Here is a 27595-nt window from a genome sequence, read left to right as displayed (position 1 = left end):
TTTTGGTATCACTGAAAAAGAGCTACTGTTTTGGGGTTTGTTTGTTTTTTATTAATCTTGGCCCAAGCCTGCAGAGGAAAACACCTTTTGACCCTCTGCTGTTTCCTTACAGTCCAAATCTAGGAGCAGTCATCAGCTGCTCATCTGCTGCAGAGAGCATTCCCATATGTGATAGCAACAGCTACAGGGTGAGGATCACCTTCTTTGATTTCTCAAGTGCATTTAATACGATTGAGCCACTGCTACTGAGACCGAAACTACAGGAAATGTCATTATACCAACATTATACATGTCCAGCATCTCATGGATTACTGACAGACAGTTGGCAGTATGTGAGATTGGGCAGCGCTCTATCTGATTTGGTGATGTGCAGTACAGGAGCTCCACTGGGGGGACTGTCCTGTCTCTGTCCTGTTCACCTTGTACCATGGCCCAATTCTAGGTCATGGCACCTACAAACATTTTGCAGTGGTTGGACCTGTTATTGATGGGCAAGGAGGGAGAGGACAGAGCACTAGGGAATTATTTTGTGGAGTAGTCTGGAGAGGTCTCCTCCTGAATGTAAAAATCACTGAGGTGGAAAGTGACTTTTGAAAGAAGAGGACAGCTGTTTTGTCTGTCCAGGGGCAGGGTGTTGATATGAAGGAGGCTGAACAAGTTGAACTGGAAGACCAACATAGAGGCTGCTGCAGAAAGTGGAAAAGTAGGATCTACTGCTTATGAAAAAGCTGAGATCCTTCAGCGTGTGCAGCAAAATGATGATTTTTGATCAGTCAGTTGTGGCATGTGCAGGGTGCTTTGCTGTGGTCTGACGGGGGAGCAGCATCAGAGCAGCCTGATTAGGAAGACTGCTCCATGAATCTGGCTTCAAACTTCAAACTGAAGTTGTGGAGAGGATAAATTGTTATTCATCAGAATCCTGACCACCCTCTGCATCATTTACTGGACAGTCAGCAGAAAACCTTCTCTAGCAGGCTGATTCAGCTCCAGTTCCACAAGGACAGATACAGGAAATGTTTCATACCACATCAGCCTCCATTATATATCTGTCTCGCAGACAGGTATCTGCAGGATAATATTATGATTATCGTCATATTGTGCAGTAGATATTATTTGTCATCATTTCAACTGCTGTAATAAAAATTGACCTAAATATGGTCTATGTAAAGTATTTCTCCTGGTATTATCTTCTCATCTACTGCACAAAATTAGCTCTGATGACTCAAGTTGCCTACAAGTAGTCTCACTGCGTGTGCAACCCCCCACCACACACACATGTACTTAATAATACTAATACAACCCACACCAAATCACTAATACAATTTTACAGTTACATTTAAACTTTTAAGTGTCTTCACTGGATCGTCTGACACGCAACCCGAGTTCAAGAGTTCAGGACACCCGCTTTTTCTCACAAATTTCCATTCTTGGCACACAGATCACGCAGTTTCGTCATTTCCTTTTCTGTTTTGTGATTGGAGGAATTTCTGACGTTATCATTGCCTCTTACGAGCGGTCTCTCATCCCTGCTGGTGATCCTTACTGATGTCCCATCATCTCTCCATTATGCTGAATGTTAATCATATGCACAATTGTAGCTTATATGAGTGTTAGAAATGTAAAGACAAACAGGTGTTTCCGTACTCTGTCTGAAAACCGTATTGTTTAGCATCCAGTGTCTTTTTAAAATCTCTTATCTCCAGATTTCGTGGTATAGCTCAATGGAAGTTGCTCACTGCGTCTTGTACAGTGAATCATCCACTGATTCATGCCGCTGCAAATTAAAGTGCGCCAGCTCATCCCGTTCAAGCAACAGGATATTTTTTATTGCAGGAGTAGGCTCTCCGCTGGAATATTATAGAAACTCCAAAGTTCATCAGAGGGAGAGAGAAAGAGAGCGCTGAGGAGAGAGTGGGGGGAAGGAAGCAGGCGTTTTTCTTCGCAATCCCAACCTCTGCCCCTACAATCCTTTCCTGATTTTCACCGGGAATACACGCTGGAATACGAGGAATTTCTTTCAGATGCACCTCTACATCAATGGCAAGTGTGAAACTGTCTACTTTCTCTCGCACTTAAGCCTAACTTATTTTTTTAAACCGTTTAACTTTTTACTTGTTTTAAGGCAACCGAGAAAAGCATTTTGTAGCACGACTATTCTTAGAAACTATACATGTTTGAGGCGGTGCTGTAAACCTAAACGTTTCCTGCTGCGGCTCAACAGGTGGTTCTTTGACGCCGACTTGTAGTATTATATACGAGAGCCATTTTTCAGTTCAATAGACGGGCTTCATTAGGTCTCACGGTTCATCGGTGTTATTATGAGATTAGACAGATAATCATATTGTGCAATTAGTACCGGATAAATCATCCTTTCCTTTTTTCTGTGACAAGAAGTGCGTTGCTCAAATGCAGAAAACGCGCAACAGGTTTATTTATGCCTCCTGTGAATTTCGTCAGCAATGAAGGTCCTAAATATTTGTGTTGTGGGGGCAGTTGTTGTATAAACAGGCGCTGTATACAGAGAGACGTGATTTGCAGTTATAGATAATGAGTCAGACTCAGGCAGAGATAATAAAAAAAAAAAGCTTGCGAAATCATTCAAGTCACTCGAATGTATTCAATTAAATCACGTAACAAGAAGCTCACAATATGTCGGATAAGCTGTAAATGCAGTTATATGCATGCTCGCTTTTCCCCATTTTTCTGTATATCTAGCAATTGGCCAGTTTTCTTGGTAATTTCTGTCTTAAAACTGCTTTTTCTCCTCTTGAGATATTACCCTGTCTGTGTCTGCGCTTGAGGAAATCATGTATAGACCTACCCTGAAGGCATAACACTTTAATTAAATCCACTTTATCCACCCATCCACACCAAAGCTCCACAGTTCATTTATTTGGAATCTGGATTTCTATTTTTTGTCGTAATAATTGTTCCAGTGTTGACTCATTTTAATATCAAATCATCAGTATGAGTCAATTTTCAGTGGACAACATCACTAAAACTTTCCAGCCCCGACTACTGTTATTTAACCAGTAAGATAAGTAGCCCACTAAAGTTTTTTTTTTAATGTGTTTCTCCTGAGTGTGTGTCATCTTTGAGACACATACACAGATAGATTCCAGCACTGAAAGAGGAAGACCACAGAGAAAGAGTGAAAGAGGATATAATGAGGGTTGGTGTGACAGAGGAGGGATGTTAAGGATAGGATGAGGTGGAGGCTGATGACCCCTGAAGGACCAGCCGAAAGAAGGAAAAGATTAATATGTAGCTTTTGTTTTGTTTCCTCTGCACAGTACAATTCCATTTAAGTGAAATTACATGATGATATTACCAAAATTACACAGATTAAATCATTTATTAGCACGGGAGTGCAGGGACCGCTGAAAAATGCAAAATGACATCTTTTATTTCACACATTAATCACAGAAAGACAAACAGAAATGTCACCTGCATCCATAGCAACAGGTTTATTTCAGTCTACTTTCTTAAAAATCAATATCCCAAACAGTTCAGATAAGTGCTTTTCCAGTACCATATTGATATGCTTTAATAAGTCATGCTGTGCTTTTCACATTCAAACATAGTATCAAGTGTAGTGTTGAATAGGCTTTTATCAATCCAAAGGTTCCATCATACAGCGCTGGCAGCATATTCACGGCTCCTTTCCGCCTATGACACAGTTTGTCTACTGTGTTGTTGAAGGGATTCGCCGCCCTCCCCTTGCGTAAGTGTGAAAGAAAGCCAGCTGGACAGTGAAAGAGATGGAATAAGGGAGGTTTTAGACTAATAATAATTCAAACCCAAACTGCAAAGGTGGAAAGATTACAGGAAACCTTTATCTGTGTATTGAAATATTGCATCATCACTGTATCTTCTTCACCTTATCTTTCTTCGGGCGGTTTTCTCAAGCTTTCCTGTGGTCATGTTTCAGCCATGTTCTTTGAATAATGATTTGTGTTTTTATTTTCAAGAGTAAAAGTGTTTAAAAACTCACAGTTAGCTTTCAAATGTCTTGTAGCTCTCTTCACGACTACACAGACACAGGTTGGTTCTTTGAAAGGGGCGTTTATTACTTGGACTTTCTCTTCTCCTTAGTTACACCATCGTCAATACGCCGTGAGAACTGGTTATATGAGTGAACAGTGCAAACACATTAGCAACTTTCCAGTACACATATTTAGTTCAAAAGTTAAACATAGACATTTTTAAAAAATGACAAAAACCTCGTTGACCGCTTGTCCTGAAAAGAGGTCTTTAAGTCTTTGTGTTGCTTTGCTTTCAATAAACCTTTAGCTTAGCAGCGCTTCATGAGAGACATCTGCTCACCTGCAGTCCATGAAAAGTCTTGTATACTCTCGCTAAGGTTGTTCTCGTGCAACATTAGTTCTTACACATTTCAAGTGAAGACATTTTTTAACCCTGAGTTATATTCATGAAATTATGTAATCCATTATAAATCAATCATCCACATCATGAACTCTATACAGAACGTTGTTTAACAGCATTTACATGTCTAATCTTGCCATTTTTTGTGTTTTCCAGATGCTGTTACTTGGGGTTTACAACAAAATGGACCGTAGACTGTGGATAAACTGACCAGGGCTAGTGAAGGAATACACATTTTCCAGAGTGAAAGTAAACTTGTCCATTATCCATTGAGTGTAAACACACTGATTAAAACCTGCCGTTCCACACATGCCATGGTGTTTAGTTAAACAAGCACTGGATGAAAGCTTTCCAAAATGTGACAGGATCTAGAGGTGTCCATCTCACCTAACATGATGGAATCTAGTCTGTCACCTTCAGCAGACCCTCTACACCACAATGCCAGCAGCTATGTAAACTTCAGCAACAACAGCTGGAGTGGACTCCGTGATGGTGACTCATTGAGGAACAATCAAACCCTGACCTTCCATGATCGCATCAACAGCGCCCTGCTGGGAGTTTTTCTGGGATTTCTTTCCCTTCTCACGATCATAATGAACCTGCTCGTACTGTATGCTGTGAAGAAAGAGAAGAGCCTCCACACTGTAGGGAACCTCTATATTGTTAGCCTCTCTGTGGCGGATCTCATTGTAGGGACCACGGTCATGCCTTTGAACTTGGTATATTTGCTGGAGGATGAATGGAAGCTGGGGCGGGCTGTCTGCCAGTTTTGGCTGATTATGGACTACGTGGCAAGCACAGCTTCAATTTTCAGCTTATTTATCCTCTGTTTGGATCGGTACCGCTCAGTGAGACAGCCGCTTAAGTACCTAAAATATCGAACACGGGGAAAAGCCAGTGTGATGATTTCTGGAGCCTGGCTGCTGTCCATGATGTGGATTATTCCTATTTTAGGATGGAGGTCTTTCACACACGTGGACCTCAAACCTGAAGAGGAAAATAAGTGTGACACAGATTTCCGTTTTGTCACGTGGTTTAAGGTCATTACCGCAGTCTTCAACTTCTACGTACCCTCTGTTTTGATGTTGTGGTTTTACACATATATCTATTTGGCAGTAAGACAACATCTACGGGACAGAGAGAGAATCATTCATCCAACTGATTCATTTGGAGAAAACGACAATGGACAAAATCCTCAAACCCCTGTGAAAAATGACTCCAAGTCACCTAAGAGGGAAAGTGAGGTTTTAATGAAAGGATCCAAAACAGAAAAACTGCTAGACCAGAATACTCTCGAACAGACAGATCCTCTTGAAGACGCTGATAAAAACAATAAAACTGCTCTATCGAGAGCACACAGAAAAATTGGTGTAAAGTGCCAGCAGACGTCATTGCTTGCCATGACAACAAAAGGTCTCAGAATGGCACGAAAGACTAAAAGGTGCTCTTTGTCTCCTGAGGAGAAGCAACCAGACTGCGAGGTTCCCCAGAGCCAGCCATCGGCACCACAGGACGTGATTTGCTCGGGTGGAAATAATGAGAACAAACTTCAAGCGTCTTTAAACGAATGCCATGTGACAGTGCCAAACCCAGTGAGCGGAGTCTGCGATACCAACAAGGTATCAGACGTGCAGAGATACACATCTGTGCTCAGCAACAACTACGACCCCAGCCAAGCTCTACCTTGGGCCGAGGAAGGAGTAGAAGATGCCAAATTAGACGCGGATAATGAAATTACTCTGAGACAGGCGTGGCAAAAGTTCATTGACCAATCACGCCATCGCATCCACAGTCTGAGGATCCACAAAGAGCACAAAGCAGCCAAGCAGCTGGGCTTCATAATTGCTGCTTTCTTATTGTGTTGGATACCATACTTCATAGCTTTCATGGTCATGGCCTTCTGTAGAGAGTGCGTCCACCATGACCTGCACATGTTCACCATATGGCTGGGTTACATCAACTCTACTCTAAACCCTTTTATATACCCGCTCTGCAATGGAAACTTTAAACGGGTCTTTAAAAATATTCTTAACATTCCTTTGTGACTGTAAATGAGCAGAACACAATCGCAGGCGTCTAAATGTTGAGACAACAGCAGAATTAGCAAAAAGAAAAAATGTCTCATCAAGCGTTGACCAAAAAAGTGTGCTATTCCTTTTATGTTCCGCATTTTATTTTTATAAACACCAATTCTTTGGACTCAAGACTCAAGCTGAGGATAATATTTCAGTTTAATGTTATTTATTTTGTTTATGTTACACTAATTATAATAGTAATTATAATAATAATAATAATAGACTGTGTCACAGAAGAATTTGAGCTTAAAGTTGTGCTAAAAACTATGTAAAAATTGTATTTTGAAAAAAATGTTTTTAATTGATTTTCTGTGCTAGGAATATACCATAAGACACATAATGTGAAATATGATGAATGTTGTTTTAAAAAAAGAACAAGGAGAAGATTTTCTTTGAAAATGACAACCACATTGTGAGTCATTCTCCTTCTTATTATTTAAACAGAGTACGAGACTTTAGATGCATCTTGGTGCTTGGTACTAGTGATCGAGGAAGGGCTGAATTATGATACCTACTGTCTTTATTTTTTATGTTTTTTAAATTAAGAATGGCAACTCTAAACAAGCACATTCAGTCACATCTATTTCCTGCCATTAAGTCTAATAGGTTAATATATTGAATTGAAAGCCTTTATTGTCATTATACATAGTATAATGAAATTGGAAATATATGAGCAAAAACCTGATTATGAAGACAAAACTACTACCAGAACAAACTATTTGTCACAGTCACAGTCTTCTTTCGAACTGCAGAAAGGTTTTGTTTCTCTCCTTGATGGGAATAAGTTGCTTATCTGTTATAAGGTGTAGCACGTCGCTACACGTCATTAGCCAAAGAGTGTCGAAAATGATTCAAAAATGCTGCAGCACACTATAAATCTGAGACTTCTTTAATGGATTTGTGTCAGTATTTTGTAACAAACGCATTCAAGTGCATCCAGGCTATACACAGAGCTTCATGGTGCAACTCTTTCTCCCAGTAACTCCCGTGTTAGCTATGCTAGCAGCTTCCTTGTAAAAAGAAAATAAGGATAAATGGAATTAAGGACATTTCCTTACACTGTTACTTTTTGCACAGTGTCACTTCAGATTTTAGGGGGGGCAGGGACAAAGAACTGAATTTCATATTTTAATATGTGAATCATAGTGTCTGAAATAATGTTGTAATGAGCGTGGCAATGTTGTGAGTCACTGTGCAGCCAAATCAAACAAATCAGAGGAGGCTGAAATTGAGCTGGAAGAGGTGATGATGGGAAGATGGATGTGTGTGACTGCACAGAGTACACTTCTCATTAAAAACAAGACAAAGGGGAAGAAAATTTCATTTTATATGCTGTTTCTCTGTTGCTTGAAAAGGTTCTGCAAAGAGCTTCCATTGAGGTAACTCTTTGTAATGAATATTATGTCCCACTGAATGTTTTGCTGTTTGTGTGTGTGTGTTTTTTGTTGTTGTTTTTTTAAGTAGTTTGGATACTTTTATGTCAAAGTGAAGTTGCTGCCTATGCGCTTTTAATGCTGGGTGTCTCATGTTGAGGGCAAAGTTTTTGAATAATGCTTATAATGATCACCAGAGTATGATTAAAACCTGTGGGTGTACAGTGTTCTGGTTTATATTCTGTTTTTTGTTATCAGTGTCTTGTAAGCCTATTTAGGCTGGCATATTATTTCATGCATGATACAGTAATGAAATAAAATTGAAGTCAATCTGAAAGAAAAAAATTGATGACATTTAATGTCCTGTTTATGATGTACACCTAAAACTAAAAATAAAATGTTCTAATGTGCTAGTCCTTCGAGCCTCACGTCATTAACACTATTAACTTCAAACTGTTCTTCTAATTTTATTTTGTCATTAGTTTGAGGTGCTGACTTTGGCAAGAACATTTATGTGAAATGCTGAACACATGACCTAATTAACCTGGGACAAAACCCAATGCCCATGCTGCAGCAAGATTCCATCAAATGTACCCATTGGTCACTTTATTAAGTACACCTGTTCAACTACAGCTTTTCAAACCAATCATCTGAATGGGGAAGAAAGGTTATTTAAGTGACCTTCAATGCGGCATGGTTGTTGGTGACAGACAAGCAGAGTGTTTCAGAAACTGTTGATCTGCTGAGAGTTTCCCACACAGCCATCTCTAGGGCTTACAGAGAACGGTTCGAAAAAGAGAAAATATCCAGCAAAAGGCAGTTCTCTGGAAGAAAATGCCAGGTTGTTTTCACAGATCGGGGTGAATAGCCAGACTGCAGCAGTAACTTAGATAATCATTTGTTACAACCAAGGTATGCAGAAAGGCATCTCTGATTGTACATGTTGAATCTTGAAGCAGATGGGCTACAGCAGTAAAAGACCACAACAGGCGCCAGTGCTTCCAGCTAAGAACAGGAAACTGAGCTACAGTTCACAAAGGTTCATCTATAATGGACAAGCGGAGACTGGAAAAACACTGGCTACTCTGCTGAGTCTCAGTTTCTCCTGCAATGTTGAGATAGTTTACCTAATTTTGCCTAAACAAGATGATAGATAGAGCCATCCTGCCTTGTATGAGTGATTCAACCTGCTGGTGATGTAATGATGAAGGGACATTTTTTTGGCACAGTTTAGGTCCTGTAGTACCAAGTGAAGATCCTTTAAATGAGCACTGTGTAAATGCCACCGCCTACCCGAGTAATGTTGCTGACCATGTCCATCCCTATATGACCACAGTGTAGCCATCTTCTTTTTAAGCCATATTGGGGAATTTTAGCATTTTTTTTAGCAAATTATGATGCACATATACTGTCAATTAATACATTCATATTTTCTCCTGTGCAAAATGGAGAAATGGCTCTAGAAAAAAAGACAAGAACTCTATTTCTCATAATATAGTGCCACTTAATTTTCTTTGTGGCAGTTTCAATAATATTCACCAAAATCTGCAAAGCTTGTGACTTACCAGCATAAATATTTCATTTAACTTATCAGTGTGCTGAAACTGTTATATTTCCTCTCTTGTATGGGACGTATAACAAGGACATTTTCAACAATATGCCAATGTCCCTCATCCCCTCTCTCTTAATAACCCAGCACGGGCATCATTCATGAGTTTCTATGGCGTGTTTCTCAGGTTACTTGTACTAAAATAAGAACTGTTTTTCATTTAATCTGTAATCTTTAAACTGGAATGGACTCCATGGTACAGATCTGAAAATCTCAATTCAGTTTTACCTCATAGTTTACTGTAATAAACCAGTTTGTGTTGAAGGTCTGAATCAGAAAAACATACACATGCTTTCATCAAAAATTGAAACCTGGAGCGGTCTTATCCAAGCGAGAAAAATCTGAACAAAAAAAAAAAAGAAATTCAATTATTAATACTAACACATATATCTCACCTTACAATAATTAAACCATGAGCTGTTGAAGGGGGAAAACTCAGCCTGTATGAGTAGGAGCAGTTTTATATCAGTCAAGCTTTTTTTTAAAGATTAGTTAAGAGCAACACAACTTGACACAGTCTGCATCTGCATGAGCATCACTGTGAGATGTTTCCTTGTTTCATTAAACCAGTTAACACAGCTCACACAATGTCCCTGAACTTACCCTGTTGAAGATTTCCACTGTAAACATGTACTCCATCTAACAAACTGAGTACTTTCAAAGCATTTTATGCTTTCCTTGAACCGCTAGTCTCATCTGCTACTTCAGAGTGTTCTTGTGTTTAAATGATAAGGTACAAGGAAACCTTGAGCACTTGTACTTTCGTTCCTGTGTTTTCCTTCAGGAAGGATTCAAGAGCTCAGTGGCTTTTACATGTGGTAATAGCTGTTCCATGTAGAACAAGCTATTTAAAAAAGGGGGGTGCTATTATTACATGCTGTCCTTCACAGTGCAGGGGCTACCACTGGATATTGTGGTTGTCATCCAGGGAAATACAAATACAAAGAGGTGACACTTTGTGGGCTTCATATTATTTTAGATGGATTTTCTCAGTTTGTTTTAGCCTCCTGGCCAAAACATGACATCTTTTAATTTATATCGTGCGTTTTTGTACAGCAGCACAGTTTTGCGACGGTCCCTAACCCTGTTTCCGTACGGTCCGCCGCTCACATACAGCTAATTTCTGGTGAAAACTGAAGTCATAATTGAGCCCAAAAGTAGGAGCAGAAGTAGCTTTACCGGTTTCACCACTATTATGTTGCGTTTGTAATTTCACAAGCTAAAACCGGCGTTCATTACAAACGCTTCAGCCTCTGTAGCAGTCTCCGAAATGAAAAGAAACGGCGCCTACAGGTTTTTGTCCGTTTTCTCCTGCTTTATCGTCTGCGCGTTCTTGTTTATGTTTTGGTTCTTTGTATTTTACTCAATGGTGCTTGCACCATAAAGACAAGAAACCGTAGCAAGTAAGCTAAAGCTTACCCACACTGCACTGCTTTATTTACAAGACTCGCGATCACATGATCTCCTTCACCAGGAAGTAAGGTTTTATGGTAAGTGCACAAGTCCTGTTACACGTTAACGTATAAACATGTATGTATCTGTCTGAAGCGGACATAAATTGTCTGTGTTGTGATGCAGGGATGTCTTATTTTATGATTTATTTCCATGAGAATTTTCGTCGCGTTAAAAAGCGCTTGAAGTGCTAAAGCTGCTGGGTTTCATTGTGTGGTCTCTATTGAGCTGACTTTACTTCTCAGCAAGAGAAAACAGTTAAAGACACGAAAAAAAGTAAACGTAGAATTTAATCATTAACATGCCAAGACTGACAGCCATTAAATGCTTAGTCTTGAAGGTTTGGCGCTCATTATTTAACCAGAGTTTAGGCTCTCTTTGCAGCTGAGCTGGCCAAAAATATTTTAAAATCCTTTATCTTTTCATGGATTATGCACGTGGATGGGATACAGGAAAGGAAACACGAATCCTCTTTTTTTCTTTTTTAAATGTCCAGTTTATTGTTCATGTAGCTTGCCATCACATATGGAGTTATTTGTGACAGATATACAGTACCAAAAGTTAAAGAGAATTTTTATAAGATGGGATTGAGACCATCCACACATCATAGCGTCTTGTATGGTTTGAAGATTGTGGTGCTGACAAAAAGACGGTTGAGCTGAAAATGTTCAAATCTTGTTGGGATTGACCAAGGTGGACACGGTTAGAAATCAGTGTATCAGAAGTTTAACGGTGTGGAGGTAAAGTTAGAGAGCCAAGGCTGAGGTGGTTTGGACGTGCAGAATAGTAATAGAGGATGGACAAAGGATGTTGAATATAGAGACGCCAGGGAGGAGGAAAAGACGAAGACCTCAGAGAAGATTCACTGATGAAGTGAACAACTGGGACACCAAATGAGCCCTGGCATATTTGGTCCAGGCGGCTGACTATGATCAGTTAATAAATAAATAAATGTTTATGCTTTATTTTTGTTTAACCACGTTGGTTGTTGGGTTAGGAAGTCTTTGTTGTGCTTTAGTGCAGCATGGCACAATTAAAAGCTACCCTTTAGCTATTAGCAGTGGCTTTTGGTCATTGATGGTGGGTTATTTTACTTGAATGTCTCCCTTGATAATCATGTCCTTCCATTTATTTCCTTACCATATTATTTACACCTTCCCCGCTCTCTTGTTGGAACTGCTCTCCCTCCTCCATCATTTCTCCATGGCTAGTGCTGGAAACAGGAGCAGTACTGTGACTGTGAGAGCTTTATAGTAGTGGTTGCTGGTACTGCTGTTGACAGTGCAGTTGCTAATATGTATATAAACATTTTGCTGCATATATGCCTAGTTTCTTTTTCTTTTTCTCTCTTGGCTTTTCACTGACACCTTTTTTTGTGTGCTTTTGTTTGTCCATCTGTGTGTGTAGGAGAGGGATGGTTGCGTTAAAAGATTATATTGGTCTATCCAGGATTACTAATAAAAATTGTCCACTGGACTAAAATGGTAAATGGCCTGTATTTGTATAGCGCTTTACTTAGTCACTAAGGACCCCAAAGTACTTTACACTACTAGTGTCAGTGTTTGTAGTGCCAGTGCACCATGGCAGGTGGCCTGTATGATTATAGCAACAAAGAAAAAAAATTATATTGACCCACCAGGAAAAAGCCTAATATGCATTACCAGTCCAGCCCTAGTAGTGAAGGAGGATTTACAAAGGGTTGGTGTGACTGAGTCGAATGCTAGGGGCAGGGTGAGAAGGAGGCAGATGATCTGCTGTGGTGACCCCAAAGGGAGCAGCTGAAAGAAGAAAAAGACAACTGATAATAGTGTGATTTTTTTTTTCCCCTTCATTTGCATGTGTGGCAGATACTTTCACATATCAAAAGCACATATAGTTACAACTCTGATATCTTGGGCGATGTACTCATCGAGTAATTTTAAACCTGGCTGAGTAATAAGCTTATTCAAATCACATTCTTCACTGGGTTGTCAATTAAACAGCAGCATTGGAAATTTAGGGCTCAGCAGATAATGAACTGATTATTATGTGATCAGCGGGAGCTCCTGATTTAGGCATCCACTAATCACAGGGCTCCACCAACATGTGTGAGTGATTTTGGGCAAGACATTGAACCCCAAGTTACTCCTGATGGGCAGGCCAGCTCCTTGCAAGGGAGTTTTCCCATAATTGTTGTGCAAGTGTGAACTGGTAATTGAGGCACTCCAAAGTCATAAAACCGTATACAAGTGCAGCTTTTATTCTGTGCTTTTATTCAGACTGTTTACTTCAACAGTGTGAGAGTTACTTTTACTACTCTTTGTGTATCTAAGTCATAAGTTATTATAGTGCCTGCAAGTGCTTCATAGCCGTCTGCTGTTTTATTTCACAGCTTGTTGAACGTGCCGCTCTGTGAAGTGTAATGGCATCTGACATCAGTGAGGCATCGCCGTCCACTGCAGAACTTAAGCTGCAGTTTGCTCCTTTCAGCAGCGCTCTGGAAGCAGGCTTTTGGCATGAGCTTACTCAGAAGAAACTCAATGACTACAGATTGGATGAGAGTCCCAAATGTATCAAAGGATACTATTACAATGGTGAGTATTCTGATGGCATGGTTTCAATAAAAGATCAGTTCAATTCAATTGTATTCATATAGCGCTAAATCATAACAAGTTGCCTCAAGGCACTTTATATTGTAAGATAAAGACCCTACAATAATAGAGAGAAACCCCGACAATCAAACTGCCCCCTATGATGAAGTACATGGCGCCAGTGGGAAGGAAAAACTCCCTTTTAACAGGAAGAAACCTGCAGCAGGACCAGGCTCAGGGAGGAACAGCTATCTGCCATTACTGGTTGAGGGTGATGGGAGGAAGACAGAATAAGCAACACACTCACTCACTGTCAAATGCAGTTTTCCCACTTGATTGACAGATCTGTATTTTCTGTTACCAATGTGGCTGATCGACTTTCATGTCTGATAGGTGATCCTCTTGGTTTGCCTACCCGTCTAACTTTGGAGTACAGTGCATTTGATGTGTAAGTATAAGGCATTATGTTGTGTAAAGAAGCATTACACTTCTGCTAAGTTTTTCTGCTGCCATTGAGTCTTGTGATGCAAAGTGTCATTGTAAACAAAGCCAAAATAAAAGCATAGCATAGACTGTTGGGGTCACACTGCTGGGCAGGTGGGAGGACAACGTGGACACCTAAATTGATACCATCTACTAAAAATCTTAAATGAGTTGAATCTCGGTGACCTCCACCTGAAGATCAGAAGTTTTCTGAAAATCTTGTGAATGTGATAACTCAACAAGGAAGTTACCCAGGATGTTTCGACTTATTCCATAGGTGCAGCTACAGTGAGGCAGAGGGGAAGCACCGAAAGCTGCCAGTATTTTTAAATCGACTCTGAACAGTTACAAAAAGCCTGTGTGTCTAAAGAAAAAAAATGACGTGGCCTTCATCCGATTGTGCAGTTGTCACAGAGATGTTTTGTGTATGTACTTCTATATAGGGAAAAATAAACTTTTATATAGCCCACTGGTTTCTGGTGGTCAGTATGTTTACACTGTGAACATACAGTTTAATGAAAAATGTGTTGGTTTTTTGCTGTTAGTGATGGTTCAACTCCCGCTCGTTGCTGCCCAGCTTTGGGAACGCTGTACAACACCAACACTCTTGATGCCTTTAAGACTACTGATAAGAAGGCTCTGTTGGAGAAAGAAGCCAAGGAGGTAAGAGACATCCAGTGGCAATTTGTTCTGACATCAAAAACATGTTGAAAGTGGATTATCTATAAAGTAGGCATTAGAATGGTCATATTTCCCAACAGAACCTGATTAAATTATTGATTATTTTTTCTTTTGTATTATCTCTCTTTGTTGGGTAGATTTGGGATGCTATACAGTCTGGAGCTGCACTGAAGGACCCGTCCATCCTTTGTAGATTTATTCTCCTTACCTTTGCAGTGCGTAAAAATATGATCATATATGTTTGCTTGTTCTTTTTTGCTTTTGTTTTTTTCTACACTTTAACAACTTCATGTAACCAGTTTCCTTTCATGTTTCTCTCTTGTTCTGGCTACTCTTTTTAAACAGGATTTGAAGAAGTACAATTTCTACTACTGGTTCTGCTTTCCTGCTCTCTGTTTCAAAGAGGCGATAACGCTTGTTCGACCGCCCTCCGTCCTAGATCAGGTTTTCTCTGCAAAGCAGGTTGGATTTTTAAAGATCACCATATAATTTTAGATATTACACTTTGAAGTTATCCTTAAATGACCTTTTCTGAAAAAGTTAAAACTCTACAATTACTATTAGCTGTTTTATATGATGAATACAAAGTGCTATTAGTGTCTTCCACTGCTTCATCTATATAAACCAAAAGAATTTTACTGAATAATTCGGTTTTCATCCCTTTGAGGTCACTTGGTTGAGAATTGCTGCACTGACTTCAGCACTTGTGATATGTTTGAATTGCTGGTTTTTTTCTAACTTCTAACTTCTGTCTTAGATTGCAGCCCTGCAGGATGCTTATGATGGCCTGTGCATCAAAACAGGAGCCACTGCAGTTCCTTACTTCCTAATAAAATACACAGATGAGTCAGTTCAGATGGCCGTGCTGGGGGACTGGGAGACATTTTTCAGTGATACTAAGAAGGTTTCAAGAAGATTTTTATATTTATATTATTAGAAACAGGAATTTAAACTTATATGTTATTATTCTGTGTGTCTGCTACTTTTTTTGCACTTAGATTAATATCATAATAGTATGATTTAAAGTATACACCAAAAGTTTCCAAACCTATTTTTGTTCATTCTGTAATAAAAAAAAAAAAGATTCAAACAGACTCGTTTTTTTTAATAAGGTTTAAAATTTATTTTGTTGTGGCTTCAAACTGGATTTCTACTGTAGTTTTATTGGCTCATCACATTTTACTAATGTTGTCTACTGTTACACACTCACACAATAACACATATACGCATTCACGCCTTGCTAATGTAAACATACCTTGTTTGTTTTCTCTAGGTTACTGTGGGTGTCTATGATCCGTGTACTCTGTCCCAACATCCGGGCTGGCCTCTGAGGAATCTACTGATGCTTGTAGCTAACCAATGGTAAACTCTCTGTGTGTGTGCATGTGTGACTGTGTTTTGAGGAAGTTGTCTCAATGATGTGTGCTGTGGGTCATTAAGTAATTTGGAAAAACCTGCTGAATTTCACTATGAGTTGCACATAAATGAAAGGCTCCTCTTCCTGACTGATTTCCCAACCCTGCTGCAGTGTTAGGAAAGCAAACCTTTGTAATTTAAGAAAATTATCAATTTCAAAAAGAGAAATGTATCAGTTTAAAAATGTTTGCATCAGGACAAAAGCAATTGAAACTCTACTAAAGTTATTCTGCTCCACTCGGACTGAAAAAGAAATATCAAGCTGCTGCTTCGTCTCAGTGGTGTTGCAAGAGTTTAGTGGGGATGTGATTAATTTGATCAATTACATGTGCTCCTAGATGACAGCACTTGCTTACAGAAACACGACTGTTGCTTTTAAGCTAGTCCCATTTGTCTATAAGGATATCAATTTTCCAGATAAACAAGGTTTATTTCTTCCATTTAAGCTCTTGCTAAGCTTTAATCTTAAAATGTAAATCAGGTTGTCCAAACAGTTTATATTGATCTAATCTGCCTTGCTTGAAGAGGATGAATAATGATGTCACTGCTTGCTGATTTATTATTTTTTTTCACCTAAAAGATTTTCAAAATTATCTCCAAATTCCATCAGGAAACATTGCCGCTCATGTTTGAACTACTTTGTGTGGATTTATTGCCTTTATGTGAATCATATTTCTTTTTCTCAGTTGTATTTATATATTTTTTTACATTTTATTTATTCATTTATTTTTTATTGTGGCAGGGAGTAGTTGCGTGGTCTGGGTAAAAGACCATAGCTGGTTTGTTAACTCATGCCATACCTATCTGTGACACACAGCAGCTACTGTTTGTTCTAGCCACAGGCGGTGTTGCTTTATACACAGTATGAGGTGTCTTTGCAGAATATTGACAGATATTTTTAACTAGATTTGATCTATTAAAGGTGCTGTTATTAAACACTTTTAACGGAATATGTATATTTCTTATTCTTTTTGGTTTGAAAAGCGTTAGTAGGCTCTCTTGGGATTTTCCGAAGTTGATGGAGGGTTTCTATAGCAGGATAGATCGATAACGGTTGTTACTTTCATGTATGTCACGTAAAAGGAATGTATTGTTACATTGTTACAAGGCCACATTAAGAAAATTCTTATTAATTATTTGGTATAAAGTCAAAATATCAAGATCAAAGATGAAATTCTATTTCAAGAAAAAACTTCAAATACTCTTTTGAGGAAAAAAAGTTGAAATGTGAAGATTACAGCTGTTATTTTAAGACAAAGTGCCATAGCTCCTATACCCTAACGTTTAGATGAGTTAGTGAAACAAATTGATCAGCCGTCTTATCATGTCTTGTGATACAAAGGACATCCTCTTTATTGCACGAGGGTTAGGGACAGATGCAATGATACTGATGTAACCATCAGTATCATTGCATCTGTCCATTACTGGCCTTTTCATTTTGTACAAATCCAACCAATTCTTCCAAGTCCGTGTGTTTTGTTGAAGAAATATAGAAGAAATCGAGACACGTCAGACCTGGCAACATCTTGTCGCATTTTCTCTTGTCTTTCTACAGTTGTGGTGTGATATCACGCTGCTCTACCTGCAAATAGTTATTTGAGTTAGTTTTGCCTTTCTATCAGCTAAAAGCAGTTTGGCCAATCTCCTCTGGTTAGAGAGCCCCTGCTCACTGGATATTTTCTCTTTTTTTTGACCATTTTCTGTAAACCCTAGTGATAGTTGTATGGAGAAATCCCAGTCGATCATCAGTTTCTGAAATACTCAGACCAGCCTGTCTGCGACCAACAACTACGCCTTATTTTCCCCGTTTTGATGCTCAGTATAAACTTTACCAAGTCATCTTAACCACGTCTACATGCATAAACGAACTGAGTTTCTGCCATGTGGTTGGCTGATTAAATGTTTGTGTTAAAATGCAGTTGAAGAGGTGTTGCTGATGAAGTGGGCAGTGAGTGTACATATTTATTCATTTATGAAGGACACGTTTTTTTATGTTTTCGAAAATAGTTATCTGTAAACAACACACTTGGACGTCCTCCTACATCAAGGGGCCATTTATTTTGTGGTTAAATTAGGCTCCTTCATGAGTATATGTCACATATTATCAGGAGTGCATTTTTTAAAGCAGGATATTGTGTGTTTTCATCCAATCAGCCTCTTTAAGTGTCGTAGGCTGTGATTTTTGCTTGTTTTGAACACTTTGTGCTTATGCTCAGTGTCTCCAAAGCAGGTGGTTGTGCTTTATCATCTTTAAATATTCGATTATGATTTTTATTTGCTTTATTCAGAAGTGGTTGATTCAACAAACAGAAAATTTAAAAAATAAAAGGATTCATATCCCACGGACAATGATATATTTTAACCAGCTTAAGTAAAAAAAAAAGAAAAGGTTGTTTTGTTTATTTTTTTTAAAATATTGTATAAACGATGCAGGTGAAAACTGCAAATCATCTGAAAGCTTTTCGGTACTTTTATTTTCAGATGGTAAATAAAGGAGTTGAGCTGAGAAATGAAACTAAATAGTTTTTGAGTAAAAATGTAAATATTCAGATGTAGGAGTAGATATCAAAATGAAATAACATAACCCCATACCTGATGACTTTGAGCAAGAGGAAGCAATCCATCTCACACAACTGAACATAATGTATTGTTATGTTCTGAGACTGTCGGTGAAATTTATCTCTGTATGCTTCTAATTGTGGCTTTTATATCAGTTAAGAAGCGTTGCACACTCTTATTTCAGGTCTATATTGAGGAGTGTTTTGTCACAGAGCTTAGTTTTCCCTCTTTTTTTCTGGCATTTAAATTTTTTTTCTTCTATTGTACAAAAAAGGAACTCCCACAGAGGCTTGTTTAGCAATAGTCTTCTGTGATATCAACTCGCCGTCAACAATTAATCAAGAGTTTAGCTTGCATGCTCTGCAGGTTTTATCTCAAACAAACCTCATCGATCCTGTGCTTGACTACATTTTTTCTCTCTGTTAAACATAAACTGTTGATACTGGCATCGATGGCTGTGATGTCTTGCCTATTCAGTTCTTTTATCAGAGCTTGATTGTGTAACGTGACTCAGTTTTTCAGGACCATATTAGAGGAAGTGTGTTAGTACGGCTGTATAAGGTGCCAGAACTTTATTTTGGAGCAACAGGCACGTTAACGTGTATTTCACAATGATGGATGTGAGATATCTATATGTAAATAAATAAATAAAAATATATATATACACTACAGGGGGTCTAAGCTGGACACAGTGGAGGTGCTGTGTTTTAGGGACAGAACTCTGCAGGGAAGCCGCTCCATTCAACAGAGCGTCATCTTCCATGTCAAACTACCTGAGCTTCCCAGCAACTCTGGTAATCTCTATTTCTTTCTGTGTTTCTCTTTTTATGTATGGGTGCATTGGTGCAGTTTGCATTGTGCTGCTGTGCATCTTTATATCGGTGCATTTGTATTTGTATTCATGTGAATGTGTGCATGCATTCAGATACATACACTTGTGGATATTAATACTAAATTGAACACGCATTCTTAGTTCACTTTCCACCGAGACTCACTGCTTCTTTTTCAGGACACACTAATCTCACAAAGCGTTTCCATTATTCCTTTATCTGCTGAATAAGGGAAGAAAGTAATTTAAATGGTAATAGCAGGATAGGAAAGCGGGTAGCTCTTTGATCTGCAAAGGTTTTTGTTGAGTTCAGACAAGGAATCTTTGTTTTCCTCAATCTACCTCTGTGGTTCATAATGTCTTTTAATTAATTTGCTGAGGATATATTCATGCAGCAAAAAATGATTCATCTACTCTGATGATTTGATATTGTTTTGAAAAGGATTAACCAATCAACCTTGGCCCAACTTTACACCGGGTTCAGCTAATCCATCTTCTAAATTCTGAAAATAGAGAGGGAGTAGACTGTATGTTTGTGAATTAACATCCACACATCTCAATTAAATAAAGGTTTTGGTGTATTAGAAGTTTCATTAAAGTTGTTCTAGCCTGAAAGTGTTTCTGTATGTATGTATGCATTTATGATTTTTGCTTATTTTACATTGCAAGTGTGTTTTTTGTTGTTGTTGTTGTTGTTTTTTTTTCTTTTTTGATAGCTTGTCCCAAGAGTGTCGGCTGGGAGAAAAATCCAAAAGGAGCCATGGGACCCAGGATGGTCAACCTCAGTGAATGCATGGACCCCAAACGGTGAAATAAATAATACAAGTATTTGAACTTCAGCAGGTTGTCTCGACCACGTCTACATGCCTAAATGCATTGAGTTGATGTCCAGTGATTACTGATTAGATATTTGCGATAACAAACAGTTGGTGAAGTGGCTAGTGCGTGTATGTCTTCACTTGTCTTACTTAATTTTTTATAGGCTTGCAGAGTCTTCAGTAGACCTGAACCTGAAACTCATGAGATGGAGGCTGGTTCCTTCCCTGGACTTGGACAAAGTGATCAACACAAAGTGTCTCCTTCTAGGTGCTGGGACACTTGGGTGCAATGTGGCCCGGACACTCATGGTAAGGATAGAAAATCAAATCAGTGGGTAGACAGGGTGATGAAGGTATGCTAGAATTTGGATAAGTGCTCCTTGGAAAGTGTTATGGCTCTTAATTCATTAGGGTCTATGACTTGCTTAACCAGAAACTGTTACAGAAGATTTTTTTAAACACTGATGTTAGTAAAGATGAGAAATGTTATGTTTTGATGATGGGTAGTATTTATTTTTTTCATGCTATGTTAAGGTGTAGCCGCAAGTCAGGTTACAAAACCTGTATAAAGGTTACTGCAACTTACAGGACAATCCATACAAATACTGCTAATACAACAATAATAAGCAGTAGCCCCGGTGCCATTATCAAGACAGTTATCCTAAAAAGTGTAGATTTAACATTATTATCATATTACTGTGTGTCTCAGATTACATTTATACAAAAGAGAAAAAAAGGACTACTATTCTTCTAACTAATATGCTAGCATTACTGTTTCCACTGTTAACAGTATATATACACATATATGATGCTTGTTTGTTCAGAGTGTTTTTGGAACCACTGACTTTCACAGGAACATGCTTGATGTCAGGATTTCATCAAAGGTTCCTTTAACAGAAGCTCATAAGCTTTGCAACAATTGTCAGGTTCACTGTTTCACTGTCACACACCTCAATTTTTTACATTCTTTTTAAATGTCTTTATTTGATAGTTGAGCAGTTAAGATAGACAGGAAATTGGGGAGAGAGAGGAGGGGAAAGCAGGGGTTGTATTTGAACCTACGCCACTGCACTCCAACCACGTGGCATGTGTTCACCAGGCATATGGTTTTACAAAGATTAGAAGATGCTCGATGTTAATTATTTTTCATTCTGGGGATGTAGGCAGCACCTCTCTATAAATAAACCTTCTCTTAAACTGATCAGCTGACACACTGTTCACCACTTGTTTCACTTTTGGTGTCTGAACATGATGTGTGCCATAAAGTTTACAGTATACTGCAAATGAGTTATCTTGAATTGCTTTTGCTAACCACTTGAAATTCTGAAACAACTTTAGCGTTTTAATTAATTTGCACTCACAGAACAGAAGCATAGGCATATCACATTATTTGTGATGATATAATCTTGTCCAATTATCAACTGGACAAAATAGATTTTCTTTCATTTTTAAAAATCCTTTCCATCCATATCAGTGACTTAAAAAACTTTTTTAAAAAGGCTTACTCAGCTTTTAATATTTTTTTCAGTGTGAAAAACAACAGCTCTGATCTGCAGGTACAATCATCATCCTTGGTGCTTGCTTTTTTTCCACCAGTTATTTGATTGTCTTTCACACTGAACCTGGTGTAATGTAGAATAGAACTAAAATTATACAGTTGTTTAACCTGCACACTAATGCACCCATTATTTCAGAGTTAGATTATAATTGCACTAAGTATTCATTTTAAATGCACACAAGGCACACCATCTCCCACTCATTGTCACTGAAACTGTTTACAAAGCGCCATTTAGGTCAGTGTTCATGTCAGTAAATGGTCGATTATGGTTTTTCCATTTTTCTCCAGGGATGGGGAGTGCGACACATTACATTTGTAGACAACGCAAAGATCTCATACTCCAATCCAGTGCGGCAGCCGCTTTATGAGTTTGAGGACTGTCTTGGAGGTGGAAAGTCCAAAGCCATGGCAGCTGTTGACCGACTTACCAAAATCTTTCCCGGTGTGGTACGTCGAATAACAATGCTTAACTGTGTAATATGACGCCTGTATTTCTGCTCATATTTTAGAGTTAAAGCATGCCCTGCTTCTTGGAAGCCAATGATTACAGTCTGTCATAATCCCTGTTATTCATTTCTTCAGAAATCCTGTGATTCTGTTCTGCATATTTCAGCGTTATATTGGAATCGCACCAAGCACTCATTTGAAATGCACACAAGGCACAGTGCCTACTAGTTACTGTCACTGATGATGCTCACAAAGTGCTGCTGAGGCCAGTGTTCATGTGATAAATGGAGGTTAATTATCTTAAAATAACATTGAAAAAGATGAATTTGTAATCACTGTACAACTGCACAGAATGCAATTGCCATTTTACTATTTTTAGGTTTTTAATTGAATTCCTGTTTGAGTTCTTGTAACTTAGATGTGAAGTACACACTATGGAGAATAATAAGAGTTGGTTTTTATGCATATTAATGCTGGTGGTTTCAATACTTTGCAAATTAATGAGTGGGTTCTCTGTGGGTGGGGTTTTTGTTTTCTTTTTTTTGGGGGGGGGGGTATATATTTCAGCAAATGAAAAAGCAGCCTAACAAACACTCAAGAGGGGCTGTGGATTGGTTTGAAAGGGGGCAGCCTATTAAGCGACTAGAAAGTGCAAAGACTGGCTGCATATTTATAACGTGAGTCACATGTGCAGTGTGCATTTCAAAATGAGGTGATTCACTTGTCTGTCCTGGAATATTATGCAATGTTGGCATCAGAAGATCATGAAGCTTAAAAAAATGATTGGGCAGTTTTCCCTTTTATATGTTGGTGGCAGATTTAATCATCTCAGTATCTGACAGCTTCATTGACTCAAAACCCATTTATAGTGTGTGTGTGTGTGTGTGTGTGTGTGTTTGTTTCTGTGTGTGTGTTGTGTGTGTGTGTGTGTGTGTGTTTGTTTGTGTGTGTTTGTTTGTGTGTGTGTGTGTTTGTTTGTGTGTGTGTGTAACTCTGTTTCCATGACCAATCATACTGTTTTCACATTAGCTATAAACATTTAAGCCAAAAATGATTTCTCCTTCTGAAAACATGACACTTCAAAGCTGGAGTGAGTTGACTGAATCAATAGCAATCTAATGGACAGCAAATACAAAGCTACTGCCAGGAGATTTTTGGCATAGCTTAGAAAAAGCATCCAGACAGGTTGCTTTGCACAGATAATAAAATTAGCCTCACAGCACATCTAATGCTCACAAACCAAACACTTTTAAATCTGGAGCGAAATCCACTTCTGGAGCCTCTAAATCATTTTTAAAGCATTTGAAGAAGACTGACTAAGAAAAGCAGCGTGTAAAATGCTTTCACACCTTCTGCTTCTTGTCAGCTTGTAAGTTTTAACTAAACTGACCATGTGTAGGAGTCTCAAAACTTGTGTGTCCCTAGTGTGCCTGTGCCTTTATCAGTCACATCTCACACAGCAACTCCCTCAGTGTTTAAACGTCTGATGTAATTTACCTTAAACTGTGTAAGATTCAAGCCTCATTGTTAAAGTATTGATTTTTCAGAGCTTGCAATCATCTCTGTAATAACGTGTCGGTGAAACGAGATACACTAGGACGGGAAAATGGTGTCACAGATTAAAAGAAATGTGATGTCCTTTTAAGTTGAACACACACACATACACACACACCTGTCATGTCATCAACTTGACATCCAGGTCTCTCGCCACCCAGGCCCACCCTTATTTTCAGTTTCTCTCTGAATGTTCTGGGAATGAAATAGAAAGTGAAAAAACGGACACGTGGCCCCGTGTGGTCATGACGTGTCGTGACACTTTGTGTTTTCACCATCAAACTAGCTGCATCCACACCTGCTCCTATTTGTAACAGTGTGAGCGTGTGCCTGCTTGGCTTTCCTCCCTGCTTGTTTTTCTGCAAACGTATGGGTGTCAGGTGCAACTGTGAAAGATGGAAAGACAAATATGAAGAGGGTGAGCTGAAAGTGCAGAAGTACTTTAATTGAACTGGGGGAATATGGTTCAAACAAGGTCACAATGTTGAAAATGTCAGGCAGATTTCTTATTTTGTATGTGGGCGAACACCTGACACAAGTCACCTGACATTTCCAGGAGCTTCTTTTTCTCGCTTAACATTTGTTCTCATCAAAACTGGATCATCAACAGCGGCTTTCTTGGATTGTTTTATTTTTCCAGAAAGTTTTTTTTTCTCACACTCAAAAAGATGTATGTCTTTCTTGGCTGTAGGTTAAGGATGTTTATAGAGGAAATTGGAATATGATTACCACCTCTGCAGCTTAGCAACACTTACGTCAGTGAAATATAAATTCAAGACTTGGTTGACAAGCTCCCACACTTACAATGTGAGGAGTGAAGGCAGAAGACCCACTTATTGAGTAAAAGTGGCATTTTTTATTTTTTCTTGTTCAAATCTCGCACTTCTGCTTTGCCCTTTCTGTCCTTCTCTTGACTATGAAATGACTCTTGACATTTCCGTTTGCCTTGTTGTCGAGTATACGCTCCCTGGAGATAAACATGGCACGAGAATTTTGGCAGTGGACAACAAAAGACTGAACATTGCCTTTTTTAAGGATATTTTGTTGACTTTAAGATGATCTTTCATGTTTTATTTTCATACTGCTGAGTTATACAGGACCATTTTTTTTCTGATCTCCCCAGTCTGTCAGTTACCAGACAGCAGAGAAATTTGCTTTTCAATCTGTGACTGAGGAAATCCATATTTTCATGTCTCAGAAGATTTCTGTAACCTGACTTCTTTTTATGTCTAAGGTGCTTTTGGAATGGCACTAATCTTTTATGTCCTTACATATTTTATACTATAGAGATTTGAGCCAGATGTACTGGAAAAAGAATACCTCCTGAGAGTATTAAAAGTTGGTTTTCCCATAAATAATGTATGCATATGAATCAAATACATTTTAATAATGTCAAAGAGAGCTGATTGTGCAAACAAAAGACTTGTACATATTGTACATATCGTGCTAGTTACCACACATGTCTGCTCAATTTGTAAGCCGTTCCTTACCTCTATTTCTTTCTATTGCAGAATGCAGAAGGTTACAATATGAGCATCCCCATGCCTGGCCACCCTGTGAATTTCTCTCAGGCCACTCTGTCTCAGGCCCAGAGAGATGTCGAGCAGCTGGAAAAGCTAATTGAAGAGCACGATGTGGTGTTTTTACTAATGGATACAAGAGAGAGCCGCTGGCTGCCTACGGTTATCGCTGCCAGCAAGAGGAAGGTAGGAAGGAACGGTACAATATGTAGAATGAACGGTCACAAAGCAGTGCGGTAGGGTGTGTGTGCGGGGGTGGGGTTCGATTATAGCTCCACTTAGAGTATTTTACATAAAAACAATGAATGAAATGATGACATGCAATGTGAAAGTGGACACCTGCAACAAAGTGTGCACTCATGATTATTATTAAACTCTGCAGTTTAGCGGAGCTACTTTCAGCTCATTATTTGGTTCTGCACATTCGCCCTGTCGCCGCTCTCATGAACTCACTTAGAGGAGACAGCTGTTTTCAGCAAAAAAGCTCTAAATCAATCCACTGAGCAGCGTCGTGTAGCAACTAGACAAACTAGTCTGTGAATAAAAGTCAAACATAAAACACCAAAAAGACCAAAATAGACGTAAATATTCAACCTTTTTACCTAAATGACTAGAAAAGTAATTAGAAACAAAGTTTTTAATAGTTCATTGTTTTATACTGCAGATTAAAAGTGCATGTTATACTCCACCTTTTTAATTATTTTATTCTTTGCTATTAGGGACTTTTTGTAATCTACACAATGAATTGTAAAGGATTTTATTACTTTGTCTAGTCTGTACTGGCGCATTGTAGTCTAGTCTCAGATGTACATAAACAGAACAGGCTTTATGAGCTTTGTTGAGAGTATTTTGATAGTGGCACAGGAAATCAATACCATGGATTTAAACAGATCTGTTTGCTCAAAGGTTACTTTGGACCTCAAGCCACAGTGCAGCACTCTGGCAGGAGACATTAATGTCTTTTTAACTTTGTTTTTCTTTTATTTACCTTTAAGCTTGAATCTGAAATTGGGAAGCCCTTTCACTTCTCCTTCGGGAAACTAAGATTGCTTGATAACTCAAGTCCAACTTTTCTCTTTACCATTTTATATTAATGTTATTTTATAATTTGCCATGCAAAATTGGATTTATTGAACATTGTGTCAGGAACTTGTAATGCTTCCAGTGGGAACAGTAATGCAACTCTTATGTTGCTGTGTGCTGTTAAGTGGGCTGTTGATGAGGTTTTTTTCTGATGGCTGGCTCAACTGAGAGGTTATTTGGCCATTTGTGCCATGGAGCTGTTTCAGACTTCACTGCTAATTGGCATCAAAATTTGTTTCAAGTGCTGCTCCAAAAATGTAGATGCTTTCCGTAGAGGCCAGTAATGTTTTATGTGATTGATTTTTTTTTTAAATAATCCAACATGATGTTCCCTTATTGTCTGCATAAGAGAAGCCACATTTAACTGGTTGAAAATGTACTCAGGGCAAATGGCAAAAATATCAGTAATCAAGCCAAAGCAATTTTGATTCTTTTTTTTCTGTTGCTTTGTAAAAAAGCTTTTATGACCATGATTTACCATAATTGTTATTTTCACAGCTAGTGGTGAATGCTGCTCTAGGATTCGACACATTTGTCGTGATGCGCCACGGCCTGAAGAAACCTCCCAACACTCAGAGCGTTTCCACCGAGCCGGACTCCTCCCCTTCCTGCTCCTCTGCCTCCTCGTCATCCTCCACACCGGCCGGTGCTGCGCCCGCTGTCCCAGGATCGTCCCTGTTTTCAAACATCCCAGGGCACAAGCTTGGCTGCTACTTCTGCAATGATGTTGTGGCACCAGGAGATGTAAGGAAACCACACAGATAACAAGTATACACTCAACTAAGTAGCTCACCTAATGCACTCAAAACCAGGTAGACCCTGCTGCAAAGTCGGCTGTGTTGTTTACAGGAGTTAAAATTAGTGATGGTCGCATAAGCGAAATCTCTTTTCAGATGTTATTTTCAAGGTTTTGAGATGGTCCCAAGCAAACAGAAGCTGAAGTGAAAATGATTGCTATTAAAAAATTACGGTCCCATATGAGATATGAACTCGAATCTCCTGAGTGAAAGTCTCACGTGATTCCTGTTTTTATGCTTAACTGTCAGGAGCATCACATCAGTGTTGTGTTTAAGGTTGCCTGCACACTTCTTAGTTTAGTTGGTTGTTTGGTTTTCATATTTTTGAGAAAGATGGTTGTAATTGTTTTTCTGTAAGAGTTACAATATGCAAATCCCCCCCCCC

The 27595-nt window shown here is 38.8% G+C and overlaps 2 protein-coding genes across 2 annotated transcripts in view; both read left to right on the top strand.

The window, feature by feature from the left end:
- Positions 1 to 1532: 1532 nt before the first annotated feature.
- Positions 1533 to 8242, top strand: hrh1 (histamine receptor H1). Its single transcript, XM_005932295.3, has 2 exons — positions 1533 to 2040; positions 4543 to 8242. Exon 2 carries the CDS (start codon positions 4779 to 4781, stop codon positions 6429 to 6431), a length of 1653 nt encoding a protein of 550 aa, XP_005932357.1. The 5' UTR covers positions 1533 to 2040; positions 4543 to 4778; the 3' UTR covers positions 6432 to 8242.
- Positions 8243 to 10504: 2262 nt separating this feature from the next.
- Positions 10505 to 27595, top strand: part of atg7 (ATG7 autophagy related 7 homolog (S. cerevisiae)) — a 58323-nt gene continuing 41232 nt past the window's right edge. Inside the window, exons 1-14 of the mRNA XM_005932296.3 lie at positions 10505 to 10933; positions 13267 to 13468; positions 13859 to 13913; positions 14494 to 14611; positions 14767 to 14844; positions 14975 to 15091; positions 15387 to 15533; positions 15903 to 15991; positions 19277 to 19398; positions 20150 to 20240; positions 20416 to 20560; positions 22098 to 22256; positions 25322 to 25516; positions 26912 to 27157. Of these exons, the coding sequence (XP_005932358.1) occupies positions 13297 to 13468; positions 13859 to 13913; positions 14494 to 14611; positions 14767 to 14844; positions 14975 to 15091; positions 15387 to 15533; positions 15903 to 15991; positions 19277 to 19398; positions 20150 to 20240; positions 20416 to 20560; positions 22098 to 22256; positions 25322 to 25516; positions 26912 to 27157 (1734 nt within the window). The 5' untranslated portion in view covers positions 10505 to 10933; positions 13267 to 13296. The remainder of the gene's footprint in view (positions 10934 to 13266; positions 13469 to 13858; positions 13914 to 14493; positions 14612 to 14766; positions 14845 to 14974; positions 15092 to 15386; positions 15534 to 15902; positions 15992 to 19276; positions 19399 to 20149; positions 20241 to 20415; positions 20561 to 22097; positions 22257 to 25321; positions 25517 to 26911; positions 27158 to 27595) is intronic.

This window comes from Haplochromis burtoni, unplaced genomic scaffold (assembly GCF_018398535.1).
Source record: "Haplochromis burtoni strain Fernald_Lab_line unplaced genomic scaffold, NCSU_Asbu1 Contig_156, whole genome shotgun sequence".
NCBI lineage: Eukaryota > Metazoa > Chordata > Actinopteri > Cichliformes > Cichlidae > Haplochromis > Haplochromis burtoni.
This window is presented reverse-complemented; position numbering and strand designations above follow the sequence as displayed.